This window comes from Talpa occidentalis, unplaced genomic scaffold (genome assembly GCF_014898055.3).
Source record: "Talpa occidentalis isolate TD23 unplaced genomic scaffold, MPIMG_talOcc4v2.1 talOcc4.16, whole genome shotgun sequence".
NCBI lineage: Eukaryota > Metazoa > Chordata > Mammalia > Eulipotyphla > Talpidae > Talpa > Talpa occidentalis.
Genome location: NW_023601653.1, coordinates 16,936,982 through 16,964,415, shown reverse-complemented (window position 1 = coordinate 16,964,415; position 27,434 = coordinate 16,936,982). Strand labels below are relative to the sequence as shown.

General features: G+C 37.8%; 1 protein-coding gene, 1 long non-coding RNA gene and 1 pseudogene across 3 annotated transcripts; 2 read left to right on the top strand and 1 right to left on the bottom strand.

Annotated features, from left to right (window-relative positions):
- Positions 1 to 859: 859 nt before the first annotated feature.
- Positions 860 to 1,384, top strand: LOC119248265 (40S ribosomal protein S7-like; annotated as a pseudogene).
- A 9,250-nt stretch (positions 1,385 to 10,634) lies between these two features.
- On the bottom strand, positions 10,635 to 19,651 carry LOC119248266 (uncharacterized). 2 transcript variants are annotated; one of them, XR_008552164.1, is made up of 5 exons: positions 19,601 to 19,651; positions 18,561 to 18,599; positions 18,404 to 18,490; positions 17,689 to 17,818; positions 10,635 to 10,671 (listed from the first exon to the last, which is right to left on the bottom strand). It is a non-coding gene; the product is annotated as an uncharacterized LOC119248266 (long non-coding RNA). The 2 variants fall into 2 exon arrangements; XR_005125889.2 differs by lacking the exon at positions 10,635 to 10,671 and having other exon boundaries at positions 17,594 to 17,818.
- Positions 19,652 to 19,784: 133 nt separating this feature from the next.
- On the top strand, positions 19,785 to 26,983 carry SNRPF (small nuclear ribonucleoprotein polypeptide F). The gene is made up of 4 exons (XM_037513836.1): positions 19,785 to 19,919; positions 21,842 to 21,967; positions 26,191 to 26,255; positions 26,849 to 26,983. Exons 1-4 carry the CDS (start codon positions 19,917 to 19,919, stop codon positions 26,913 to 26,915), a joined length of 261 nt encoding a protein of 86 aa, XP_037369733.1. The 5' UTR covers positions 19,785 to 19,916; the 3' UTR covers positions 26,916 to 26,983.
- Positions 26,984 to 27,434: the final 451 nt, after the last annotated feature.

Sequence of the window (27,434 nt, the reverse complement as noted above, 5' to 3'; positions counted from 1 at the left end):
TGTGCCTGAATTTAAGCAGCGTATTCTTTACAGGAATATAAGAGGAAAGAGCATTCCTCCTTCAAGAGCGGTGGCAAACCAAGGTTTCAAACTATACTGCCAATTTCCCCATTGATAAAAACACTTGTGAGACACTTTCTAACTTAAAACTCATGGTTTAACCCATGGAGTGCATGTGTTTAACCACCGTTTATATTGGCTACTCCCAAATCGCACTCATGATTTTCAGTGCTTCATGCAACTGTTGGTGAGTAGTTCCACTTAGATACTTCAAATTCAGCACATTCAAAAATAAACTAATCATCTTTTCCCCCTAACATGTCACTCCTCCTATTCCCTCTTGGTAAAATGTCATAGCTATCCATCTACTGGAGCCACACAAAAAAGAGTGTAATTTTCCAGGCTTCTTCAGAACAGTCAGAACACATCTCACTCAGAGAGACATACTAAGTGCTCTAAGGAAAAAGAGTTCTATAGTCAAATAATACTAGGTTAAAGTAAAATAGAACTTTTTTGAGTCTTTAATATGCTAAGTTCATTAGGCATCTCCAAGATAATACATAAAATATTCTTGATAGAATTACATTCAGTTGCATGAATCCAACTCAGTAGTTTCATCAAATTGAGGCTGATTTTCTTCATATGACAAATAGTCAGGAGGTAGAGAGTCTCAACAATATAGATGCTGGAGGAAGTCACCAATACTTGTATAATTTTCTTCCTCATGTTTGCATGGCCGCTCCACCTCCAAGATTTGTATCCTCATTCTAGGCAAATACAATGGGGAAAAAGAGAAGGAAAAAACATATATGCCCACTTAGTTTTAAAAAATTTCCCAGCTCTTCCTAGGCTGGTGCTCATGTTCAGTTAGGACACCAAGATCATAAAACCTGAAGTCGAAAAGCCAGAAAGTTCGAGTCCTAAGGAACTCCTCAAGGTCCAACTGCAAGAGATGAACTTAACAGCACCCAGGAAAACTGAAGTTGGAAAGTTATCTTCATCTTCTTTCCCATTTCTCAACTGAAGTCTTCCTAGAGAAAATCCAAGTCCAGTTAGTGCTGGAACTGGGAAAAAAAAAAAAAAAAAGTTCAGCAGGAAGCACATGGTCTTCATTGCTCAGAAGAGAATTCTGCCTCAGCCAACTTGAAAAAAACCATACAAAAAATAAGCCAGTGTCCCAAAACCACACTCTGACATCTATGCCTGACCTGATCTTGCAGGACTTGCTCCTCTCAAGTGAATTTTTGGGCAAGTGCTCATAAAAGTCCGTTTGAATCAAGCATAGCAGAACAGCATGGAACACAAGGTTGAAACTTTTGCTGGCGTCTATAAGAAATTCACAGACAGAGATGTTTATTTTGAATTCCCAGAGTTTCAGTTGTAAACAGAAATGACTAAAGTATCACTCACACACACACAGTTTTCCCAGCACCTCGCCCACTGTTTATATATACTTGTCCAGAATTATATATATAATTGGGTTTTGTGGTCTCGCCAGAGCATTGGGAAGTCTGGGGACATGAGTATTTTAACTGAGCACATTGCCACCCTTAACAAGACAAAAGGAGGTTGAATATCAAGTAGACAACAAGCTGTATATGTCACAAAAATTTAGGAATTTCACCAATGTGTTTGGCACAAGCACCCATTACCGTACTCCATGGCTCCCTATCCTTGACAGATGGAACTCATACTGTTTGGCTTGGCACCCAATCCTTCTAGGATGTACCAGTTTCTTGCCACAGGCTCTCTAGCTCCAACCATGGTGAATGAACCACCTGCAGTTTCTGAGACAGACAACAGTGCTTCATGCTGCTTGCTTCTGCACGTTCTCTTTTTGCCTCCTCTTCTCCCCTCCTTCTGGCTAACTCTGACAGGTCCTTGGAAATTGGGTTCTGATACTAATTGCTGTGACACCTTTCTTTCTTATGCTCTCCTCTTCCAAAGGGTTAGCTGCCCCTCTTGTCCTTCAGTGGCATCCGTTGTATTACTGAATTGTCCTTCCCCCTTTTTTTTTTTTTTGTGGGACCCTCGCCCGTGGCCGGGGATCGAACGGGCGCTGCAGAGGCTGCGGGCAGCCTCGCAACCCAGCGCTCAACCACTGTGCTACCAGGGGAGGCCCTCCTTCCTTTTTTTTTTTAATAGAGAGATTGGGAAAAAACATAAAACTGTATATATGCTGTAATGATAACTATGGGAAGGATACATACAAAATAAACATGAAAGCATGCTTATAATTGTTATAATTATATTTTTATTAAAAAATGTAGCACAAGCCTCCTTGGTGGCATAAGGGGTTAAGTCTCAGCACTATGAAGCTATCTGCAGCCCAGCTGGCAGCCACCACAGTATGAGTTCAATCCCCAGCCAGGGCGCTAACCCATATGGGGCAGCAGACCTCTTCTGTCTTGCCCACTGCTCCCCTCAGCAGTGTATTGCAGTAGATCTGCCTGTTCTGCTCCCCACTCTGTCTCTGGTAAATCCTCTCAACCTCCCTTACCTCTGGCTTACATCCCAGTTCTTGTATGCATAAATAAATAAATCTAAAAAAAGAGTAGCATAGGTGATTAGCAGCAGGTAGAACACTGTGGGCTTGGAGGTCAGAAGAGGTCCTATGGATGTTGGACAGGTGTGGATGGATGTGGCAGCTGGTGTGGACAAGCCTTTCTGTTAATGGTCAGATAAGTGTTCAGGGGTGAATATACAAAGTGACCCCTGGAGAGTGAGTAGAGTCTATTAGGGTGACTAATGGGGAGGGAAAAGCAGATTATGGAGTTACAAGCTTTGGTGAGTCAGGCTGCTTTGTGTTGGGAAAGTGCATGAGCATGGCTGACATTATCTTGAAATGGTATAAATAGATTAGGAGAGAGAGGACCTAGGGAAAAGTGAAGGACTGCTCTATGAGACCTGGTCCTAAACCAAGGTGATGATAGGAGAATGGAGAGGGGGGAGGGAGGCCATAGGAGCAGGGGAAAAGGAGATCACGATGGAGAAGAAACAAAAAAACAAGGAATTGACAGGACTTGCCTGGTCATGGGTTTGGCAAAAAATAGGAGATGAAAGACTTGGAAGCTCTGAATCTGGTTAGTTGAAAAAGTGTGACAGTCTCTTTTTGTGGACAGAAGAATCAGGAAATCTAGTTGGTTTGGGGGATAAGAAAATGAAGGACAGTGGATTCCATTTTGAACAGGTTGATCTAAAGAGAATGGCAGGCTTTTGAGTCCAGAACACAGTTAACCTGACTTTAGAGCTTAGCAGAGCAGTCAAGTCTCCAGATGTAGGTTTAGGAATCATTCATATAAAGATAAAGATACAATTAAAACAATAATCAGAAATGGAATCCCCAAGAAAAATAGACTATGAACATTTATTATCATCAGTATTGTAACTTCACCTAATTCATAATTATCAGAATAATTATGGAAGTTACTTTAGTCAACCTCCTTGTTTTGACATGAGAGAACTTAGACTATACATTTAAAACCTGTGATTTCATAGGCCCCAGCCTATTCATGGATATACAACTGGTTAGGGCTAGTGACTGAGCTGGGATTGAGCCTTCTATGTTCTCAGTGACTCATGTCTGCAAAAGAGAACAAAGGTTCTAGTAAACTTTTCTAGCTGTTTAGCTTGAAATTGAAGAAACTATTGTCCAAAAATTAGAAAGTCAATTTCTTCAAGCCCGCAATCTCCTGATAAAGTAATTTGATTTAAGAAAACTATCTATAGTTGGAATTTCAAGATAAAAAAAATAAGACAATATATTTGAACTGCTAATTCAGCTAGCAATGCTTCTAGTTTGATTTTACCTATAGACCTTTATTTCCCCAGATATTTTATAATCCTAAATTTGTGCTCCAATTTCAAACACAAGCATCCTTCTGAAAAAATTTACTTCAAATCTCACAGATTACAATGCAATTTAGGGGGTAGATCTATGACATGAGGAGCTTTAACCTAAATCCAGTGAGTTCAAGGTCATGGCTTTAGGGTATTAATACATTTTGAAAGCCTGCAAGTAAGTTGTAAAAGAAATTGGAAAGTCATAGTCAAGCTACAATAAAAGTAAGATTATGTTCCCACAAAATTCAAAATAACTCTGCAAATATCCTACCTTAAAGTCAACAATACAAATTTAATACAAAAATAATCATTGTTCTGGTGGAGTCTAGCACTTCTTCATGCTTGCAGTGAGACCCTCTAACCTACGAACAGAAGATGCATTGATCATAAAGGATGCATTGTTTTCCTACTCTCTTCCCTCTATCAGGAATGTTTTAATAAATACAAGTTTCATTGCAAGCAGAAAAGGAGAAATCTTTTTTGAAAGTGGCGAAATGCTGTTAGGATACATGATATTCCTATTATGGACAGAACCTTGTTCTTGGTAATTTAGAAATATATTAATACTTTGAAAACAATATTAAAATTTATATAAAAGAGAATACTGAAGCAGCAGAGAATTTCAGTCTACTAGTGGCCTTATAGGGACTTTGGATGTGGAACTATTATATTCTCTCACTTCCCCCCTTCTTTCAACAGGAAAAGAAGGAGGTACAGATTATAGATACACTTGACAAGGAAATTTTTAGTTTTATACAGAACACATTACATTATCCCTTTGAATGATAAACATATTTGAGCATTTTAGGAATCTGTTACAAGCCTATGAAATTTTTAGTTTGTGTTTGCTACCTTTTACTAACAATGGAGAGGATGTATGAGAGGAAAGCTGGGTGAGTCAGAAACATAAGAAAATGTTGAAAGGAAACACCAAATCACGTCATTAGTCTGTGATTTTTCCACATTCTACATGATGCTTTTTATGCATCTTTCAATGCATCATTTTTTGGTAAAACAAATCTTACTGATCATAGATTTTATCCTTATCTGTTCTCTTGAGAATTTATAATGTCAATGAAGAAGCAATACTTTTATAAAGAGCATCTATAATCTTGGGTTTTGAATTAACCCTGTATTCGCTATAAAATACCACAAACTCACAGTTATAGAGTAGGAAAGGTAACTGTAGCACAGAAAGTTCAGCTGATTACATGGTATTATAATTTTAAGAGCTGTCTCAAAAGTAATCAGACTATTTGGAAAAACTTTTTCGTAACAAATATGTTTTTCTTTTAAAATGTAAACACTGAGCTAACCTTAGCAGCAAACATTGACTGCATACTTATATGAAGCCAGCTGTCATAAGTATTTTAGTTATAACAATGCAAAAAACGTGAAGCATAGGTTTACTTTTTAACTTCAGCCTGTTCAAAGATCACTTATTGGCCTCTGAAGGAACAGGTGGTATGTCTGTTACAGTTTAACAAGTGGCCTTTGAGTGAGGTATCCTCATTCAGATACCTCTGGATGCTTTGGATGCTCTCATGTGTGGCAGGGTGCACTTGCTAAAACATTCTCTCTAGATCTGGAAACCTACTGTCTGTATCTTAGGGTTTGGGCAAGTGTTCCAGACTTCCCTTTGGAGTCATAGATGAAATATTCCTTCTTGTAACTGACACAGCAATTCCTTTGCCAAGAAATCACATTCTTAATTTCCTAACATTGCTGCAATTATTCCAATTATTGGTTATTTTGCATTATTTATGTGAACATACATGCTTTTGTTAAGAAATTTTTTTGCTATCAGAGGTGCTGTTAATCAGGCTCCCTAAAAGATTCCAGATTCACCTCAAATACTAGCAACTCAATTTTATTCTATTACTCACATATGTTAAATTGGAATTATATTCCATTTTTAGTTAATTTTAATGTTAGGAGTATAACTTTAGGGAATTGAGTTTACATTTTTATGAACATGGTATAATCTCCACTATTCAGGTCCTCTTTTAGACATTTTAAGAGTTAAAAGTTTTTCTTTGTGAAAACCTTGCCAGTCTTTTATTGAGCTTAATCCAAAACACTATTTTTGGTTATTTTTTATGAGAGATATAGTTTTTAAAGTTTTATTTCTAAAGTCTTTGTTGGTGGTGGGTGGGAATATAATTGATTATTTAAAATATTCTGATCTATCTAGCAACTTTACTAAATACTTAGTTTTAATAATTTGTAGACTTTTGAATTTTTTCTGTAAAAAATCACCATATCAAATTCATATAAGTTAGTTTATTTTCTTCTTTTTAATACTTAAAACTCTGTTCTATTTCAGTTACATTCATTAGAATTTATAGTACATTTTGAAGAGTCACAGTGCTGGAGGACTGATGATTTCCCTTATTATTATGTGGGGTGAGCAATTTGTTTTAAAAGATTGAATTTTTGCCTGATTTGTTTTTGACCCAGTACTTGGTGTTCCGTACTAGGAGAATTCAAGCTATCTAACCTGCATTGTTGCAAAAGCCATATCCTGTCTTGAATCATATCTTTATCTTTTTAACTAGTTGAATTGTTCTTTGTACACTTTCTAAGTTCATGTTTTAAAATTCACTTTTCTCATTTTCATGGTATATTTTTGTGAAATTGGGTATTGATTGTGAAATCAATTCCCTACTGAGAAATTGTCTTTCTCTTTTCATTTAAATTTCTTTTTTTTTTTTTAAAGATTTATTTATTTATTTATACAAGCACTGGGTACAGTCAGAAACGTGGGAGGGTGAGAAAATTCACCAGAGCCAGAGCGGGGAGCAGAACAGGCAGACTGACAAAGTGCACTGCTGAGGGGAGCAGCGGGTGGCAGGAGAGGTCTGCTTGCCATGTGGGACCCTTGCCAGCGGCTGGGGATCCAACTGGCGCTGCAGAGGCTGCGGGCATAAATTTCTTAAAACAAAGCAAAGGAACAGACCAAACCAAACCAAACCAACAGACAAAATCAAACCAAAGGAAACCCAAATCCTGAATTCTAACTGCACAACTCAGGTTGGAGGGGGATTTTGGGTCAAAGATAGGGGGGACTCTATTGGACTCTGGTGGAGGATTGTTGGTACTTTGGTGATGGCTGTGGTAGGGGATCCTGTCCTCCTTACACATAGACTGTGCTGTAAGCCAGATGTGCTCAATAGTAAAATGGAGCTTCTTTCCTGGACAATGAGATGAGTGGGAGTCGACCTACATTCGAGCAAAGTTTTCTTCCTTTATTCCATAGTATTTTGGTTTTGCATATGGGTAAGTAGGGGGGATGGAAGGAAGGGGGGCCAGAGGGGGCGGGGTGCATGCCAGCCCCTGTCTCTGTGAAGGTCAGGCCCTGAAACTCACAGTGCTAAAGCTGATGGTCTGATGCGGAGCCTCCCTGTGTATTCCCAGACTTCTATAGAGGAGCGTGGTGTCTCTCTCAAGGAAGTAATGATAATCTGTGAATACAACTCCAAAAGTAACCCTAAATGACTTTAAGAGGAAAATTCTACCTCTGAGAGATGTTACTTATATTATAGCTTCTGTAGGACAATCTCCTTTGTTTACCCCAAATCAATATTGATTTGGTGTTCTTAACTTTAGTATTAGGTAATTAGTCAATTGTCTCTTCTGCTTTTATAAATGTGGGGAGGAGTTCCTTGGGGGAAAGAATCAATATAAAAATAATACTATTACAAATCTCATTAGTAGCAATAATAATATTTATGATGAGATAATGATAATGGTAAGGTGGTAATAATAATAGTCATATATACTCATGAATCCTGGCTGTTTGGCTCAGGTCCAGCTTTAAGTTACATTGTGGCTTAGTGTCTGTCATGAAAGTGTGTGTGTGTGTGTGTGTGTGTGTGTGTGTGTGTGTGTGTGTGAGAGAGAGAGAGAGAGAGAGAGAGCATAGCTGCTTTCACATACAATGACACCAGATTTTCAATTGTAACTTTTGAAATCTCATCCCATGCCCAAGCAGGTTAAAATTAATTTTATTTGACTGAAACCATAAAATTTTGTTTAGAAAGGCAGGTTTTTAGTTATAGACTTAAAAGGGCAAAGACAGTTCAACTTTGCAGTTACTCATCTAGATATGTGTGTATGCACGTATGTGTGTATATGTGTATGTATATATACATTTGTGTGTATATATGTGTATGCATGCGTATATATACACATATATCTCTTTCACTCATTTAATATTGGATGCCACAGGTCTACACTTTACAAGGTACGGTAATGCCACAAAGAAAATAATATGTGCTATACATAATAGTGCAAAATAAGCACATGGAACTAGCTTGCATCATCAGCAATAAAAAGCACTGATTGGAGTCAAAAAAGTATAAATGAATCATTTGATAAAAAAGGATAAGGTTTGAATGCTCTGACATATTTGCAAATGATGCCACTAGCATAGGCTCTAAACAGAAAGCAAAAATGGAGACCATAGTTTAAAAAACAAGTTGTGAATAGTTAAAAGTTGGAAAACGACTTAAGTTAAAAAATAGAAACTGTCTTCCCTGGCAATGCGTAAGGCATGTTCAACTTGTCACTACGCTGAGCTGGCCAGGAACAGCAACTGTGATTAACTCATTTTATATCACCGGTGGCAGGCACAGAATAAGTTCTCAATAAATATTTGTTGAAAATGGGGGAGGAATGATCACTTAGATAACAACGTGACCTAGTTAACAATATCCCAATTCACCAATGTCATGTGGCTAAAGAAAATCTGTTTCTGAGTTGTTTTTGTGGGTGTGGTTCACTAGAAGCATTGGTGACACATCAGGAAAGATGGTAAACAGACCGAGAACAAGGGCTGCAAAGAGTGATCTCACTTTAACAGCATGGGTGGGCCTGGTAGGTTAGTTTCCTGCAAGCCTATTCGTTATAAGTTCTCATATAACTAAGAAGAAGCTGACAGAAATTGAACAGATTTCATCATTAAACAAATAGAAAACATCAAATAGGTAATGGAAAGTGTTGAATAAGGAATAGGAGGAAACATTTCTAGTATTATAACCTCCTGTCTTTCATTCCCTCTCACATACTCCTTTTCTCCTCTCAATCCGCTCTCCCCTCCCTACTCTGTCAGGCACGGATGTTTCCCTAGAATCCATTCAAGAGCAGTCTTTTCCCTAGAATCCATTCAAGAGCAGTCTTTGCCCAAGAACACCTGGAAGAGAGAGAGACAGGAATTGGAAAATTGGGAAAAATTGGATGCCTGAGCTCCTCTCTGTCCCCTTCCTGTTAAACCTAGACTGTGCAGTATGAATGGCAAACAGAAGGCGAAGTGTCTTAAGGTTGTGTTTTTCCCCCCATTGCGTCATTAAGCAGCAATTATTGTTCAGTTCAGATTTCTTACTTGAAAAGCTTCTGAATTACCCACCAGTGTAGAAAAAGAAAATACCAAAGATCCAGAAATCTCCAGGAAAAGTGGTGAGAGAAGACATAGGATGAGCATATTACTCACCTCCTACTGACCTCAGTCACAAAATGGGTGAATAATGCTTGACACATAGTAAGCATTTAATAAAATTTAACTATGATTTGTCTTTCTCTTATCCTGTACAGTGGAATTTTGATGATATGCTAATTAGCTTAATGAAAATTTCAATCTTACCAAGTGTCCTCAGTTCCTGTCACTCAAGAATATGATTTTTAGTATGTACTTATTTTTAATAAAAAATTCATACAACTTACTTGAATATTCCATATTGTAATGGAATATCACAAACCATAATTTACTATTTTAACCAGGCATTCATATTGCCTTAATGAAGTCAATTAAAAGATTATTGATCATGCTCCAAAGACAGAAATGGTGATCTTAGACATTGGCATTCTAACTTAGGTTAGAATGCTAGATCTTCCACTCAGTAGCAGAGTTGACATTGGGCTAATTCCCAATTTCTTCATCTGTTAATTGGGATAGTAATAGATTGGATACCAAATTGATTGGTTGTAAGGATTAAACATGTAAAGTCATAACATGTAAAGTTCTAAGAATAGTGCCTTGACATAATAGGTACTTTTGTGTCATTATTTATATTACACTTTTTTTCATAGAGTTGAGAAACTATTATTTTGCCAATTAATTTTTTAGAATTTATCAGTATCAAAATCCATGCATAAATTTCAGGTATAATGTTTATATAATTTTATGGCAAATCCCTGCCTGACAAAGCAAACTGTTAGAATATAGCAAATGTGATGTGTACTTAGAATACTTCATGTTTTTATACAGATATCGGTAAACATCGTAAGTGTTGGGGCTCAAAGATTAAACAAAGTACATGTATATATAGTTAATCTTTATGCTTAACTGCTGATTGTAAAGTGCTGAAATTAACAACTGGCTCAAATCAAGCAGAGAAATATGCTAGTGACTCATCACATTCTAATGCTGCCTAATTTTTAGGCTTCCTGTGCGAATTAGCAAGAGATATAGCAATTTAAAGAATAATGACTAAAATGTTTTCTATTTCCTGCTTAATTTCCTTTTAAAGAAAAGTATTGGTTTTCAAATATCACTCAGAAATTCTCTATATAAAGAAAATTAATGAATTAGAATTATCTTAAACACCTAGAGTTAAGAGTTTCAATGAACAAGTGAATAGAAGTATTTTTATAAGTTTAGAAAAGGTAGGTCTAGGTAAAAACAAAAAAAAAGCCATCAAATATTTTCTGGGGCATGTTGATATGATACTAATTTGTGAATCCTCCAGTCTTTCTTCACTGTCTGGCATCATTCACATACCTGTACACCAGGTGTTAGTGGCATTAGGCCAGCATAACAGTGATTACCTCCTGGGAAAGAAAATGAATGGAGAATGTTTGCCTTTTGGGTCACTCCTAGGAAAATGTCAGAGATATAGTAGAATAAGGAACTAAAGTTACAAAGACATGCTTTTTAAAAAAGAATAGCTTATAAAGAGGCCAAAATGATCAACTTTCTTATTTATAATTATAGAAAATATTAAACTCACATTACTAAGGATATAGATAAAACTTTATTTAATTACAGCTATGTCCTCTCAGCAAACTGAATTTTTAAAATATTGCATGTAAAAATACTGAAACTCTACTTATTTAAAATCAATTGACTATCCCAGAGTTTGTCTTTCTCTGATTTTATTTCATGATTTATAAGGAATCAGCTTTCACACTCTTTATAGGACATAGGTTGAAAAGGCACTTTATTTTCCACCTCAGAGTAATTTTAAAACCACATCAATTATTTTTCATGTGCAGCTGTTTTTTTTTATCCACAAATTATTGCTGTAGGCATTTTCACTTTACCACACATTTCAGAAGAGAAGGAATGAAGGGGAACCAGCTAATCTACAAATGTTTTACCTACAGTAAATCTGACCACAAAAAAAAAGTGGGGGGGTTATATGAACCAAAACTTCTTTAGAAATAAGAACTGTTTATTAACCGTCTAAACATTGACTATATACTCCACTTTACTTTCATTTAATTATCACTGAAGAGTTGATTCCCAATTTACTCCCTCCCCCCAACATTTATTCATTCAATATTTACTTACATGATGGGAAACGTAAGTGAAGCATAATGAATAAAAACTAAATGTATATCACAGAGCGAGAAATGTACAGGATGATCAAGTGTTATTGTAGGATCTAGTCTATAGAAGTGGAACTACAAGTCTATTGATTAAGCCTACCTTGCATGACTCATGTAGGATGTTTTCCTCCAAGGAAAAGGTTGACTATTCACTTAAACACTTGCAATAATAGTTTTTAGAAAGAAAAGTCAGATGTCTGTAAGTCTTAAGGCCAGAGAAAAACTGTTAAATTGATAACTGAAAATTCATAGATTTTACTGGATATATGATCAAACATTTAGTTGTAAAAATACAAGTTTTTCTCCATAGAGTTAAAATGTTTATACCGATCATTTTCTTTAAGAAAATATCTTTGGGGGCCTCCCAGGTGGCACAAGGGGTTAAGTCTCAGCACTATCAAGCCATTGGCAGCCACTACAGCACAGCACAAGCTTGATCTGGCCAGGAAGCTGATCCACACGCCTAGCAGACCTCTTTTGTCTAATCTGCTGCTCCCCTCCACAGTGTATTTCAGTCAATCTGCCTGTTCTGCTCCCCACTCTGTCTCAGGTGAATCCTCTCAACCCCCACACCTCTGGCCTACACCCCATCTCTTGTATGCATAAATAAATAAAATAAATTTTTTTAAAGAAAGAAAACATCTTTGGGACATTGTTATTTACAAAAAAAGAAGTATCAGCACTCAGGTTCTTTAAGGAAGCAGACTCTGAACTTTTCTTTAATTGCCTAAATAAAATGACTACCCGGAATGCTTTATATTTTTGATAAAGGCCATGTGTTCTATTATATTTATTAGAAAGGGTTGTGGACATTTTTGGTGGTTAAATAATTAGAACCCACATTAGACTTTGTTTCCTTAAAAAAAGTTCTATTTTCCACATGCAATTTCACAGTGCATGCTATGACCAGGGAGCCTGTATATGATCCCTGCACAAAATTTCAATCTAGAGTTCATTTACAGTTTTACCATGGCTTGAACACAGAGTCACAGAGAAAGGGAACCAGTTATATGGCATTAACATAATCTTTATTGAGTAAAACCAACAATTTTTAAAAACTGGCCCCGTTTATCTATTGTAACTATTGACCTAATAGTTTAAATGAAAGTGTGGTCATGATAAAGCAGAATCCTGTTTGTCATTCAACACCTGATACTGGTGAATTGATAATATGGCAAACTGAACTGAGGTGCTAGAAAGGAAGGCCTTTTGAATAAGCAAAGAATCTGGAACAAAGAAGAAAAAGAGGTTTCAAGTTTGATTTTGAGTGTCTATATACTACGTAGTGAAATTTCATGAACTTTTATCATAGAATCAACTAGTATCATCTAAGGGTACTTTTGAAATGTTTCTCATGCCTGAAAATCAATAATAATATTTCAAAATAGTTCTTTCCAGTTAGGAAGTATGAGATGAAAACAGTTGGATGACAGGCACAAGAAAGTATTTTTAATTTGTGGAGCAATTCCTGTAAATGGGTTGCTCCCCAAGGAAGAAACAGTTTCCAAATAAATATTTTAGCAAACAAATATAGCTACATTTTTTTCTTAAATATTCTGTTAGAAAAAATATACATAAATGTATACTTTGATTGGTATCTATAAGTGGAATATTTCCAAAGTAGATATTGCCCACAGCTGGTTAGTATCAGAATTTATAGGGCTACTTTCTATACCATTTATACACATGATCAAACTTTTTAGCCCACATCATATGTGCAGGCCTCATTTTGGTTATTGCCAAAGTGAAAACAACAAGTAAGAAGCTTGGGGAAAACATCTGAGTGAGTTTTTGCCTATCTCAGGCAGCAATCCTTGCCTGCGGTCCCTGCATACACTTTAAGGAGATCTGCAAATCTGCAGAAACTACATGAAACAATGTTAATGTGTTTATATGGAAATTTTTCCATCCATGATTTTCAAAGCTTCTTATCCCCCTAAAAGAGTAACAATTATTGTTTAAGGAGTCCTTGTTCCTGGAAGATCCACTGCTCCAATAAACTGCAATACAAACTTGAACTAAAAGATTTAAACTGTGTACCCTCTCTGACCATAAACTGAGGTTGGTGATTCTAGTCACCACCTTTCCCTTGCGAGCCCTTCAAATACTCAGCTGCCATGGCTTTTTTTTTTTTTTTTAAGATTTTATTTATTTTTGCTTAGAGGAACAGGGGTATAGGCCAGAGGTGGGGGAGGGTGAGAGGATTCACCAGAGACAGAGTGGGGAGCAGAGCAGGTGGGTTTTTACTGAAATACACTGCTGAGGGGAGCAGCAGGTGAGACAGAAGTCTGCTGTGCCATGTGTGGGTTAGCTCCCTGGCCAGGGAAGGAAGTAGTGGCCCTTGGTGATGATTACGCTGAGACTTAACCCCTAGGCCACCAGGGAGTCCCCCTAGCTGCCATTTGAAGGAAAAACTGTTCCAAAATGTATACATTTTGTTGATATTAAACATTTCTTCTGTTAAAGTGTCTTGTATCCTGTGTCTGTTCAGCTAACAATAACGTGCTACCCTATTATGTGCAGCGGATGCTGAGGATAAAATGAAAGGCAAAATAGACGTGTTCTTGCTTTCCAGGGTGGATTTATAGCAAAAAGCATTCTCATTTTCCCTTATTCTCTGTAGTTCTGGAGAGAAAATTATCAAGCATGCTCAAGTTCATCAAATTTCAGCTAGAAATCTCTCATATTAAGCTAAATGCATGAAGTAAAGTGACACCTAGTGTTGGTAAAGTGACAGTGAAATGTGTTAGGACACTAAGTTGCTTATTCTTTGGCAATGATGTTAAACTTGACTTTAACCCTTAAAAAAATATAGTTCACTATTTTATACATTTTAGAGTAATTTTGAAATAATTCTGAATTTACATACTAATAAGACTTTTTACTTTAAAAAATAAAATATGCAAAGTTTAGAGAACTCTAAAGATCAAAATAATATTTGTGCATTTATCGCTTAACTTTGGAAAACCTTACCATTTTGTTGTTTATTTCAGATAGTTTAAAGATAAAACAGAATAGATATGTGATATCCTCTGAACTCTTTCCTGATTTCCTTTCCCTCTTTTTCTCATTAGAAGTCATTCTTACCTAGTTTATTTCCATGGCCATTGTATCCCAGGTTTGGAATACAAAATCTTATAAGATTTTTGCATTTTTTATATGTGATATAAATGATACCATGCTGTATAAGTCCTTCTGCAACTTGCTTTTTCTAGTTTAATAATGTTTATCAGACTTATTCATGCTGGTCGTCTGGCTCTTGTCATTTATTTTAACTGCTGCATGTAGGGATTCATTGACTGAATTATCCATAATTTACTTATTTTGTAGTTGATGGACATTTCGGTTGTTTCCAGTTTCTTGGTCCTAGAACCCAGGTCACAGCGAACACACATGTACATGACCCCGCGTGCACACATGTGAGAGTTTCTCTAAGCTGCACACCTAGAAAGTACTGTTCAGGTACGTACTTCTCTGACATCTGACTTATTCTTTTTCTCCTAAAATCTCTCTGAGGTTAATTTGTTTGCTCAACCAGCCTGAGCAGATTTCTTGGTTCTAGTCTAAGTCCATGATTCTTCTATGCAATGTTCCTGGTCTCGATTTTCCTTATTAAAGAAACAGAAGGGCTTAAGGAGATTGTTTTTTCATTAAACATTTTTGTGAATATATAAGTAACATATACACTGATTTCTGAACACTTGGAAAATACAGAAAAATATAAAAATCACCCATCATCTTATCACCCAGAGAGAGCCACTATTAACATTTTGACATATTTCTTGCTGGAGAAAGATAGCTGAGCACACATATATACAAATTAGGAATGGGATATAACTAAATGTGTAAATGAAATCAATAAGGAGAAAAATACTTTCTATTACTTTATGAAAATAAATTCAGATATGAAAGATTATTGGGAAAATATAAATGACCATAATTGGCTCAAGAATAAATAGCAGAAAAGCCAGAAAAGATTTATAACTATGAAAAAGCTGAAAATATTTGTAGAATATTTGTAGAAAATATTTGCAATAAAATATTTTCATGATATTCCCTATTGTATAGAATAGGGAGACTTAAAAGTCTACAAATCAAGTAATTAGCAGAGCTGGATCCTGTCAATAATTTCTTTGACTACAATCACAAAACTCTAAGTAGATCTGGTCCCACCAAAGAAAAAACTCATACTATGGTAGGGAAGATAGTCAACAATCAGCAAGCCAGTACCTTACTGCAGATGCAGATGCTAGAACTGTTCTGGGTAGAGGGGATACTGATGTATAAGTTCATCTCTTTGTCCAAGGAGCGTTTAGTTAAGACAGACAAATAATTATTCAAACTATCCTGCAATATATTAATTGCAGTGACTGAGTTAAAAAAAAGAAGTGTTTTGAGGGCCCATAAGGGAGTGATGCCATGGGAATCAAGAGAGAGCACATATTGAATGTACCATTTGGGCTGGCTTTGGAAAGGTAAGGAGAGCAGAGAGAGAAAGGTTATTCCATGCATAGGGAACAACATGTGCAAAGGCAATACCCTATAGGTAATCAATATATTGACTTCACTAGATGTCTCTTTAAAAACAATACAAGAGGCATGTTGTCTTTGACAGAAGGCAGTAACTTCTAACGGCAAGCTTCTTTCATCATAATAAAAGTGCTTGGTTCACATTAAAATGGTAGTGATATTTGGCACATCTACTGTATTTTTTAATAAGTTGTCAGAGATTCTGCCGTGCCATCTGTCTTCTAAGCAAGTTATTATGAAGGCTGTCAGTAAAAAGTAAAGATGAGAATAAGCAATATATCTACCAGTCAGCAGGAGGCTGAGAATCTGTTCATTCAGAATCAGCAGGGGGCTGTGGGAAAATGTCTATTGCTAAGGGGAGCAGTGGGCAAACAGGAGAGGTCTGTTGCACTATATGTGGGTTAGCTCCCTGAGTGGGGATCAACTCAGGCCACACAGGTGATAGCGTGATAATACTGAGACTTAACCCCTATGCCACTAGGGAGGCCCCCTGATTCCTGTTCTTAATTAATCACATTTCTAATTTCTTTTCTTTGAGACTCAAGAGACAATTAACAGCATCTCTGCAAAATCTCATTTCATTTTTGACATAATTATACTTAACTTTCTCAACTGAGAAATCTATAAGAAACTTATTGTTACTTAAACTGAAAAGCTGAAAAGCTATTCTGTTCTCTACTCAGGAGTATAAACAGTCAATCTCCTTTTATAACTAAAAGCTTATTCAACACAAAGGATAGTATTTATTCTAATCCTTATTTTTTCCAATTATTAAATACTATCAGTTAATACTAATATCTTAAGTTTGGAAAGGGGGGTCTCCCTGGTGGCACAGGGGTTAAAGTCTCAGGACTATCAAGCTATCGCCAGCCTCTGCTAACCCACAACGTGCATAGGTGATCTCTCCTATCTCACCCACTGCTCCCCTCAGCAGTGTATTTCAGTAGATCTGTCTGTTCTGCTTCCCACTCTGTCTCTCGTGAGTCCTCTTCTTCCCCTCACCTTTGGCCTACACCCCAGTCCTTGCATGCATAAATTAAAAAAAAAGTTGGAAAGGTATTTGAGATTATTCCAATTCCTTAACTAATGCAAAAATAAGACCTAAAGAGATCAAGGTACTTAACCAAATATTAATGTTACCATGTGTAAATATTGTAAAATTTTAGCTTTCAGAATTATAGCAACCATAGATGGTATATCCCTATAAATGCTATAAATAAATAATAGAGCTAATTTGATATGAAATAAATCTGGCCTTTTCTGTCTTAACTGATTATTACAGCTAAGGGCAAATATCAATTATGAATAGTATTAAGTTCATCACTTCTATAGTTCCTTAAATAATAGCCCACTTTGTTTCAGTAACACATAAAAATGTTCTCTAGTGCCTCAAAAATTAAAGTGCTACTCAAAGTCCCTCATATTAGGCAGCTGTGGCAACCCAATGAAGAGTGTCTGATTCCAAATGTTAAGTTAAAAAGTTCTGGTTATGGCTGCTGGTGGTGGTTATTTCAATCATGTGAGTGTACTTAATGCCACTAAATGATACACTGAAAAGCAGTTAACAAAGTACATCTTATGTTATGTCTATTTAACCACACACATACACACGTCAATAGTGTTAGACTGAGAGCTTTAAATCACCGGGAGTTCCTCTTCTAGAAAAGTAATACAGTACTGCTGGAAAGACCAAGAAATAGTCTGCACCTGACAAAATGACATCAAAGCAAACAACCACGCTTTCCTCTTGGAAAAGATATTTTGTTCTCTCTTGACTTGCTTCCAAATTTCTTTCATCCACACTTCCAAGCCAGTTTCCTCAGCCACATGTAGACAGCTGCAAGAAAAATGAACGCACAAACTATAATTAGGTCATTTTTGGCTTAGCCCAGTTTCATTTAGGTTTTAGTTACTTAGGTTTCAGCAACCAAAAGTCTTGACAAATACAAAATCAGCAAAGACATGTAGACAAACACAGAAAGTAAAACAAACAAACAAACAAACAAAACAAAAAACCCCCATAAAATCACATGGCTACCTGGAGAAGAGAGAATAAAATGGTAAGAAGGAACATGCTCCAAAAACTGAGTCTTGGTATTGGAAAGATTTATTTTCTTTTTCTGGTCACAAAGGAAGGTAAATGCTGACAGTAAATGAAAACAATTCCCAGGAGGTTCAAAAGTACTGATTTGTAGGCCCTATACCCAGAGATTGTGTTTTTTAAGTATTTTTGATCAAGGTGCAGCTGGGTTGCCTAGAGTGTCCAGATAACTCTAATGCACAGCGAAGAGTAAGAACTACTGGTCCAAGAAAGGACATTGCAATACATATAAACTACAGAACAATGAAGTCCCCATTTGCACAGGTACAAATTAATTTCTAAGTGCCTGTGTGGCAATCAAAAATGTGACTGAAAACTTACAACTGCCACCCTGTGGAAGGATGCCTTCCTCTCATGGACTGTTCCAATGCTTATTCCAGAGACATGGGCAGCACCAACCATCAAGCTCTGTGAAGAAGCAGTAGCCAGTTCAATAATGTAAAACATAGTATTTGCTTCTCATTCCTTCTTATCTTACCTTTTTGTTTCACTTTTGCTGCTCTGGGATTGCTTGCACCTGTCAATAAATGATTCACACTTAAATTTTTCCTCAGGGTCCACTTTATAGGGATCGTGGGCTTGACACCATGGGAGGAACTTTTCTCAGATCAGAATAATAGAAACAACTATTTTTTCTATACACACACACACACACACACACACAACTTCTGAATGATAAATTCACATAAAAAGACTGTTTGAACTCGCTGCTGGCAATGTAAAAGAAAAAGATCACCAGGGAGGCCACTACACCATCTTCTAGACTCCATTTGAACTCATCTGAAATATATTTTTGGGCTTGATTTACTTCTGTGTGTTCCACCCCCCGCCCTTAGCCTAACCTTGCTATTTCCACTTCCTTTAAAGTGGGGTTGATAAAAACAGGTGGGAAGAGCACCAGCAACTATGGTGATGGGACACGGGTGAATTGGTGGTGCGACTTTCACGGGGATTACACCTGAGAGGAGAAAGCATACATTGTACAAAAATGAAGAATGATGTAAAATAAAATAAAAAAAAGTACGGCTGATAAAAGCCTGGCAGCATAGAGAACACTCAGCTACTATAGGACCGTGGCAGAGGAGACTCCATCACAGAATCTGGAAAAGTAAGGAGGAAACAAGAGAATCCTGAACTCATTCTCACAGTTGTTGTTGTTTTTTTTTTTTTTTAAATTTATTAATGCATACAGAGATGCCAGGTGTGAGATGATCTCCAGAGACAGCGGGGAACAGAACAGGCAGATGTACTGAAATACATGCTGAGGGAAGCAGCGGGTAAGTCAGGAGCGGTCTGCCGCGCCGTGTGGGTAGCTCCCTGCGGGGCTAAAACTCCTGCTGCAGTGCCTGCAGATAGCTTCACAGTGCTGTGACTTAAACCCCTGAGCCACCAGGAAGGCCCTCATTCTCACAGTTGTAAAGGGACAAAGGAAACCGTTATTTGTCAAGCTGTCGAGAAATCTCATTGGCGCAACAAGGCACACAGCACCTCCCCGGCCGCCCCCAGCCTCATCCCGACCCTCCGAGTCGGGTTGGACAGAGGAAAATCTCCCAGCGCGCCGCCCGCCAGCGGCTGCGGAAACAGGAAGGCGCGCCCCTTCGCTGGTTGCCAGGAGACACGGTCGCCACCTCCTCCAATCAGCACGCGTCTCTTTGCATCCAATCACAGAAGCCGAAGGCGCCTGGGTCGAGGTGAAAGGTCACGCTGCTGCAGAGCGGCCATTTCTCCTGCGGCTCCGCGGCTCGGGCCCCGCGCTAGGCACTGCGTTCGCGAGGCACGGACGACAGCTGGGTGTGCGGCGGCCGGTAGTTTGCAGCATTTGCCCGCAGACGCGATGGTAAGGAGGAGGGGAAGGGCCAGAGTCGCCAAAGAGGGAGAGAAAGAGGGCGGGAGGGCGAGCCGCCTCGCCGGGCCTGGCGGTGCGCGCGCTTTTCATTCATCCGCGTGAGGAGGCGCGCGCCGGCCTGCCGACCCCTTTCTCCCCGCTGAGGCGAGGAGGAGGGGTGGATGCAGAAGCGCGCGCCTCCGATGCCCTCCTCACCCCTTCTCAGAGCGCCCCTGCCAGCTCCCCTCTCTCCGTTTGAATCGCAGCCGAGGTATCCTGAGAGTCGGGGTAAAGATGAAGCGGTGTTTCACGTTCCACTTCGCACACCCCCAAATCCGCTTTCTTTTCATGATACCGGAACCCCGCAGTGCTAGCGACCTCAGCGCCCAGGCTTTGCAGCATTTGTTCGTTCCGCAAATATTTATTGAGAACGTGCTACCCGCCAGATACCATCCTAAGCGCCAGGAGTAGAAGGTGAAAAGGTCTGCTGCAAACCCAGCTTGAGGTTAATTAGCTACATCGGGCATAGGAAACAGGCACTGACCGAATAATGAAAGCAGTGTGTGATTGCAAGGAATGAGAAGTGCAAAGGAGTCAAACAAGATGCTGTCAAGGGCGCGGTGGAACGAGTGGGCAGGGTTGGATGAGTGGGCAGGGTTGGCATTCCTGGAAGGGGGGATTTAACCTGAACCCTAAGTGTCATGAAACCCGGCCCTTTAAATAGCTGAAGGAAGAGTGTACTAAGCACAGGGAACAGGAGCATGGGCCCTAAGTCCAGAAGCAAGCTTGACCAGTTGGAGGAATGGACCACAAGCCACAGCTGCTTACAAGAATAGTGGGGTTTTGAGAGAGGGTTGGGCAGGACCTCTTTTAGGATTTATTGGCCGGGGTTAGGGGGTTGAGGGGATTGTGTTTGGATTCTACTCCAAGTTTAATTGGAAGCTGTCAAAGTGTTTCAAGCAGAACTATCACGTGATTTGATACATACTTAAAAAATGGTAGTTGCTGTATGGCTATAGAAAGATATATGAAAGTTCAAGTTCCATTAGTCCTCACATCCTTTGAGATCACTCTGAGTATGCTTGCAGGGGATTAGTAGCACAGTTTATTGGTTCTTTTCTTTCTTTGACTTAATCGTTGAGCAGAGAAGGGAAGGAGAAAAAGCCTGAATTCACTGGGGCTGCTACTGGTTTGTTGACTAAACAAACATCCAATGGTTACCCATATGTAGGAGGATTGCTAAGTCAAATATGACAGTCTTGGTTTCTAGAAGTCAAGTGAAAAACTGTCAAAGCTGGTCTGCTTGCCCCCTGCTTCCTTCTGTAGCCACCCATTTAGGTCTTTTGACAATCCTGAATTGTTTGGAAATCCCTGAGATCTCGTTGTTGCTTTACTCTTCCTTCCTTTTACACAGGTAACCTCGCCTGCAACAACTTGTTTTCCCCTCTGGGGATACCTCTGTCCTTTAACACAGGCATTTCAGGCAACCTTTCTTTTTCTCTTGGCACCCTTGTGCATAGCTTATCTCCATAATACACTGCAACATAATTGTCTATTTATATGTGTTTTGCCTCTCAACTTCCCACTGTGAGCTTCTTGAGGACAGAAGCTGTCATCTGCATTGTTTGTTTGTTTGTTTTTTTAACTGCCTTTATTGTTTATTATTACCTGGCATAATACAATAAGTAGTCAGTGTTTTTTAAGTGAATAAGGAATACTTTTAAAGTTTTGATGTGTTGGATCTAGATAACTGAGCATTTAAACTTATCTGATGCTTTTCAACAAATATAAGTGAAAATTCTGTGGTAAAGTGAGTCAAGAATGTGCCTCAGTTGGATACCATGGAATATTGGTGATTTGGTAGAGGAGAGTGGGTGGTGGAAGCCCAGCTAAGGAAAAAATAAGTCTTTTTTTGTTTGTTTATTTTTGTGCAGAGTTTACCTCTCAATCCCAAACCTTTCCTCAATGGATTAACAGGAAAGCCAGTAATGGTGAAACTTAAGTGGGGAATGGAATACAAGGGCTACCTGGTCTCTGTAGATGGCTATATGAACATGCAGGTAAGCAAAGTTATAACGAGCATTAAATTGTATTTATTTTCTTCACCTTATTCTTCAGAGGTTTAATGTTACTTATAAAGAATACCGTGGATTAAATTGACACTTGTAAAGCAAGATTCAGGAATAAAGTCAATTCCAGGAAGGGCAGTTTAACTGATCAACCACGAAGGAGACTTCTAGTTAAAAAGAGCTCATTGATTCATAATGCCTTGAGGAAAACACAACTGATGCCTTGGAAAAAGCAAACCTTTTCCCAGCTTTAACTCTGAAAGAAATTTCTCAAATGAAACTTTAAGTCTTTTAATACTAAAGGCATACATCAAAGTACTTCCATGAAAACATTCCTTTATGGGGAAGACAGACAGCAAAGGAATTGATGAACTGACTGACAGGTCTTTTAAACTACTTTATAGTTTCAGTCAGATTTTTAAAAAAAATTTATTGTGGTAAAAAATACATAGAAGTTTACCACGTTAGCCATTTTTAAGCGTACAACTCAGTGGCATTAAGTACTTTTACATTATTGTGCAGCCATCGCTATTACCAATTTTCAAACCTTGTTCATCATCCCAAAGTGAAACTACCCGTTAAATACATAACTCTCCATCCCCCCTGCACACAGCTTGTGGTAAACACTCTTCTTCGTATTTCCGTCATATAAGTGAAATCATACAATATTTGTCCTTCTGTGTCTGGCTTATTTCATTTAGCATAATGTTTTCAAGATTCAGCCATGCTGTTGTATGTGTCAGAATTTCATTTCTGTTCAAGGCTGAAATCATATTCCATTGTATTTATAGACTGCATTTTCATTTTTTCCTGTTGTTTCCACCTTTTCACTATTGTGACTAATGCTGCTATGAACCTGGCTATTCATTTACATTTAGTCTCTGCTTTCAGTCCTTTGAGTATATAGTCAGAAGTGAAATTGCTAGATCGCGCAGTGATCTTTTGTTTAATGTTCTGAGGTGCTGCCATATTGTTTCCCATAGCTGTTGCACTGTTATACGTTTCACCAGTAATGCGCGAGGGTTCTGATGACTGATTTCTTCACACCCTCATCAGTAGATGTTTTTTTAACATCCATCCTAATGAACGTTAAGGCATATCTCATTGCTCTGATTTGCATTTCCCTAATGATTAGTGATGTTGAGCATCTTTTTATATGTGTATTGGTCATCTATATATCATCTTTAGAGAAATGCTTGTTTATGTGCTTTGCCCATTTTTAAGTTGGGGTGTTTTGTTTTTTGTTGCTTAGTTGTAATGTATCCAGCCAGGTTTTTAAGGATAAAATTTATGTTTTCCTGAAGTGCAGTATTTATGTGACTGATCCATTAATGGCAGATGGAAAAATTTTAAAGGTTGCCTAGAAAGGTATTCAGTCAAACTATGATTCCAGAGTACTGCGTACTGGGGCCTCCCTGGTGGCACAAGTTTCAGCACTATGAAGCCATGAGCAGTCACTGCAGCACGAGTTCAATCCCCCGTCAGGGAGCTAACCTACATGGCACAGCAGACCTCTCCTGTCTTGCCCGCTGCTCCCCTTAGCAGTGTGTTTCAGTAGATCTGCCTGTTCTGTTCCCCGCTCTGTCTCTGGTCACTCCTCTCACCCCCACCTCTCGTATACGTAAATAAATATTTTAAAACAACAACAACAAAGTATTCTGTACTGATTGTACTTGTAGATAGAGCCCTGATAGGAGTTCTTGTAGGCAAAAGCCTGAGATTTTTCCTTAAGAGTTTACCTCTTGAGCAGATGACACTCATGTTCCCAAAGTTACTGAGCCTGATTTGGACTGGGACAATACCCTAAGCCAGATTCATGAGCAAAGGTCATAGAAAAATCTGAAGTTTATCCATTGTGCTGAAAATGTTCTGAAATTAGATAGTGATGGTGATTGCACAATTTTATATGAAAAAAGCCACTGACTTGATTACTTTAAAAGGGTAAATTTTATGCTGTGGGTACTATATCTCAATAAAAAAGAAAGAATAAGGACTATCCACAGTCTATTTGGTTTTAGAAGTAATATAGCTTCCTGGTGCGTTGCAAGGTTATAAAATGTACCGGAGAACTAAACACATTAAATAATGCTTTTGAGTTCATTCACTCAGCGCATAATTATTGTGCATCTATTACTTGCCTGGCACAGTGGATACACCAATGACCAAAATAAAGTCCCTACCCTTAAGTTTATGTTTTAGTGCTGGGAGTTGGTAATATAATTTGATGTGGTATCACATAATGATAGATACTATGAAGGGGGAAAAAAAAAAAAAAGGCAGAAACTGTCTATTGTGACAAGAGTGCAATGTTAGGATAGCCAGGAAAATGCTCTCTGAGGAAGTAAATTTAAAAGGCCAGACTTGGGCCTCCCCCGTGGCGCAGCGGTTGAGCGCTGGGTTGCGAAGCTGCCCGCAGCCTCTGCAGCGCCGGTTCAATCCCCGGCTGCTCCCCGGCTGCTCCCCGGCCACCAGAGGAGGGTCCCACATGGCGCGCAGACCTCTCCTGCCGCCCGCTGCTCCCCTCAGCAGTGTACTTCGGTCCTTCTGCCTGCTCTGCTCCCCGCTCTGGCTCTGGTGAATTCTCTCACCCTCCCGCGCTTCTGACTGTACCCAGCGCTTCTGACTGTACCCAGTGCTTGTATAAATAAATAAATAAATCTTTAAGAAAAAAGATTATAAAAAAAAAAAAAAAAAAAGGCCAGACTTGAATAAGCAACTAAAGAGAGCATTTGGGGAAAGAGCATCCCAGTTCAAGGAAACAGCAAGTGCAAAGGTCCTGTGATGGGAACTTACTTGATGCTTTCAAGGCCAGAGCAGAGTTAGAACAATGATAGAAAGTTAGGTTGGAAATGGTAGTCATGAAAGGACCTTTTAAGTGATAGTGACATCTTTGGATTTTATTGGGTTGTCAGAAAAAGTCATGATGCATTTTTTCTGTTTTTCAAAGATTTAAAACTCATTATTTAAATGTGATAAAATGCCTTTGGAACATGTTGATGAATATCTATAAAAAATAATCACTTAAAATTTCTGAGAACTGTTATCTTCAAAACTAATTATGCAGCAACTACATGTTTCAGACAAGACCATATTCTCTGGGTATCGGATTTAGTTTTTGATCTTTCTAGGGGAATAACATTCAATTGCAATATTAATTCATTAACATGTTTTAAATGCCTTACATTGCATTTGTTATAAGCCCTATTTATCTCTCCCTTTGCTGCTTAGTTTAAAAAAAAATGCCCTTCTATTTCTCCTGTTCATTTCTTTTGTGAATTCCAGATAGCACTGATTGTGAGTTTTTAAAATAAAAGTAAAGTTTATTATTATGTATAAGCTAAACATTTTGATGTAAAATTAGATAGAGTGGAGTTCTCTGAAATAACTGTAAGGTCCCCTCACTCCTAATTGTTTAACCTCCTTAAGAACTTGGTTTTTCCTGTTTATTGGCATATAATCTTAAAAAATTTATTTATTGGGCCTCCCCGGTGGCGCAGCGGTTGAGTGCTGGGTTGCGAAGCTGCCCGCAGCCTCTGCAGCGCCGGTTCGATCCCCACTCATTGGGCGAGGGTCCCACATGGTGCGCAGACCTCTCCTGCCGCCCGCTGCTCCCCTCAGCAGTGTACTTCGGTCCTTCTGCCTGTTCTGCTCCCCGCTCTGGCTCCGGTGAATTCTCTCACCGTCCCGCACTTCTGACTGTACCCAGTGCTTGCATAAATAAATAAATAAATCTTTTTTTTTTTTTTAATGTATTTATTCAGGTCTTTGGTTTGATTGTTGACTAAGATGAAAATATTTGCTATTTTATACATACTTCGAGGTATGTTAATATCTGGTTCTTTGGAAATGAATTTTTGGGAAAAATTTTAATCTCAATTTATTTATAAATTGAGGACTCTCCAACACATTGTTTTAATAGAAATAGTACATAACAGACATGTAAAAAAAATTATGTTGAAATGAGCTTTATTTTATACTAGTTCTGTACCCATCTATGTTAGCTTAGTACTACAATTGTAATAGAAAGCTAATAAAGTAATAGAAATAACAATAGTAGAAATTACTGTAATAATAATAGAAAGCTAATCTCACTAATTATAGGCAAATATAAGTTGTTAGGATAGAAAGGTTGTGGTTAATAAGTTCTCAGCAATTTTAGGTATGTCATACTATTTTTCTCCTATATGATTGTGCAAATATGTTTTCCTTTTAAGCTTGCAAATACAGAAGAATACATAGATGGAGCATTGTCTGGACATCTGGGTGAAGTTTTAATAAGGTAACAAAACAATGGTAGTATATGATAGAAGTTACTGGTGAGGATTAGAAGTGCATCTTTAAACTAATTGGTGCCTCAAAGTTACTTAAAAAAATTGCTATTAACAATATTCTACAACTAGACTTTAAGAATCTTTGAAATGGTTAAAAACTTGTCATAGAAAATGTGAACGTTTGTAGTTATTCATCCTTGAGATATTTCTAGTGTTGATATTAAACTTCTAGCTGTTGTGTAGCTATAACCTTTTCACAGTGGTTTTAGTTGCAGGAGCTTGGTTTTTGAATTTTAGTTGAGTCTGGCTTCTATTAGGGATTTTTGTCATACTCATTTTCTTGAGCTAGCTCTACTCCTCCAAATTCTAGTCATTTTTCCCCTTGGAAGATCATAAGGATACCATTTTATAACAACCACATGGTCAAAGTGCCATGTACTTTCTAATAAATCAGTAGAAAAGGCTTTAAAAAAGAGAAAGAAATGATACGTTGTAAATTTAGCATTCAGTACTTTTATAATGAAAACAATTTAGTAATAGTTATTCAAATCTGATATGGTTTCCAGTTTGAAAAACAAAAGAACTGTTTTTCTGTTTACAGGTGCAATAATGTCCTTTATATCAGAGGTGTTGAAGAAGAAGAAGAAGATGGGGAAATGAGAGAATAGCGTCTTTGTGGGGAATTTTTTTTATATATATTTCTAGACAATAAAGATTTGTGTGTTTTTCAACTTGACTTGTGAACGATTCATATTCAGATGTTTATATGCAAAGCTCAAATACTGAAACAATTGAAAGATTATTCACAGGATTAATGTTATAAAGGCCACCCAATTTCATAAGTCCAGTACTCTTTTCTTTTATAAGGGAATATTATTCATATGCTTTGTAAATATTTATGAAGGTGAATTTCAGCCTATTTCTTGTAATTATATATTAACTGAGACCTTTCTAAGTTATTTTTGAGCCGCTTTTGACATGTATAAGGTTAAATATTTTCTTAAGATGAATTATTTTACTTGTCAACAAATTATATATATTAGTTATTACATTTAATTCTATATCAATGTAAGCTAAATAATGTACATATAGTTAAAATTGAAATATCACTTGCAAATTAAAATAATGTAGTACACAAAAATTGTGAGTTGACATTTAAGCTGAAGGTATATGGTTTGTTCAATTAC

Excerpts from the sequence above, each read along its gene's own strand:
- SNRPF (XM_037513836.1), top strand. Across the intron at positions 21,968-26,190 it reads ATGGCTATATGAACATGCAG|CTTGCAAATACAGAAGAATA; the intron begins GTAAGCAAAGTT and ends TTTCCTTTTAAG. Across the intron at positions 26,256-26,848 it reads CTGGGTGAAGTTTTAATAAG|GTGCAATAATGTCCTTTATA; the intron begins GTAACAAAACAA and ends TTCTGTTTACAG.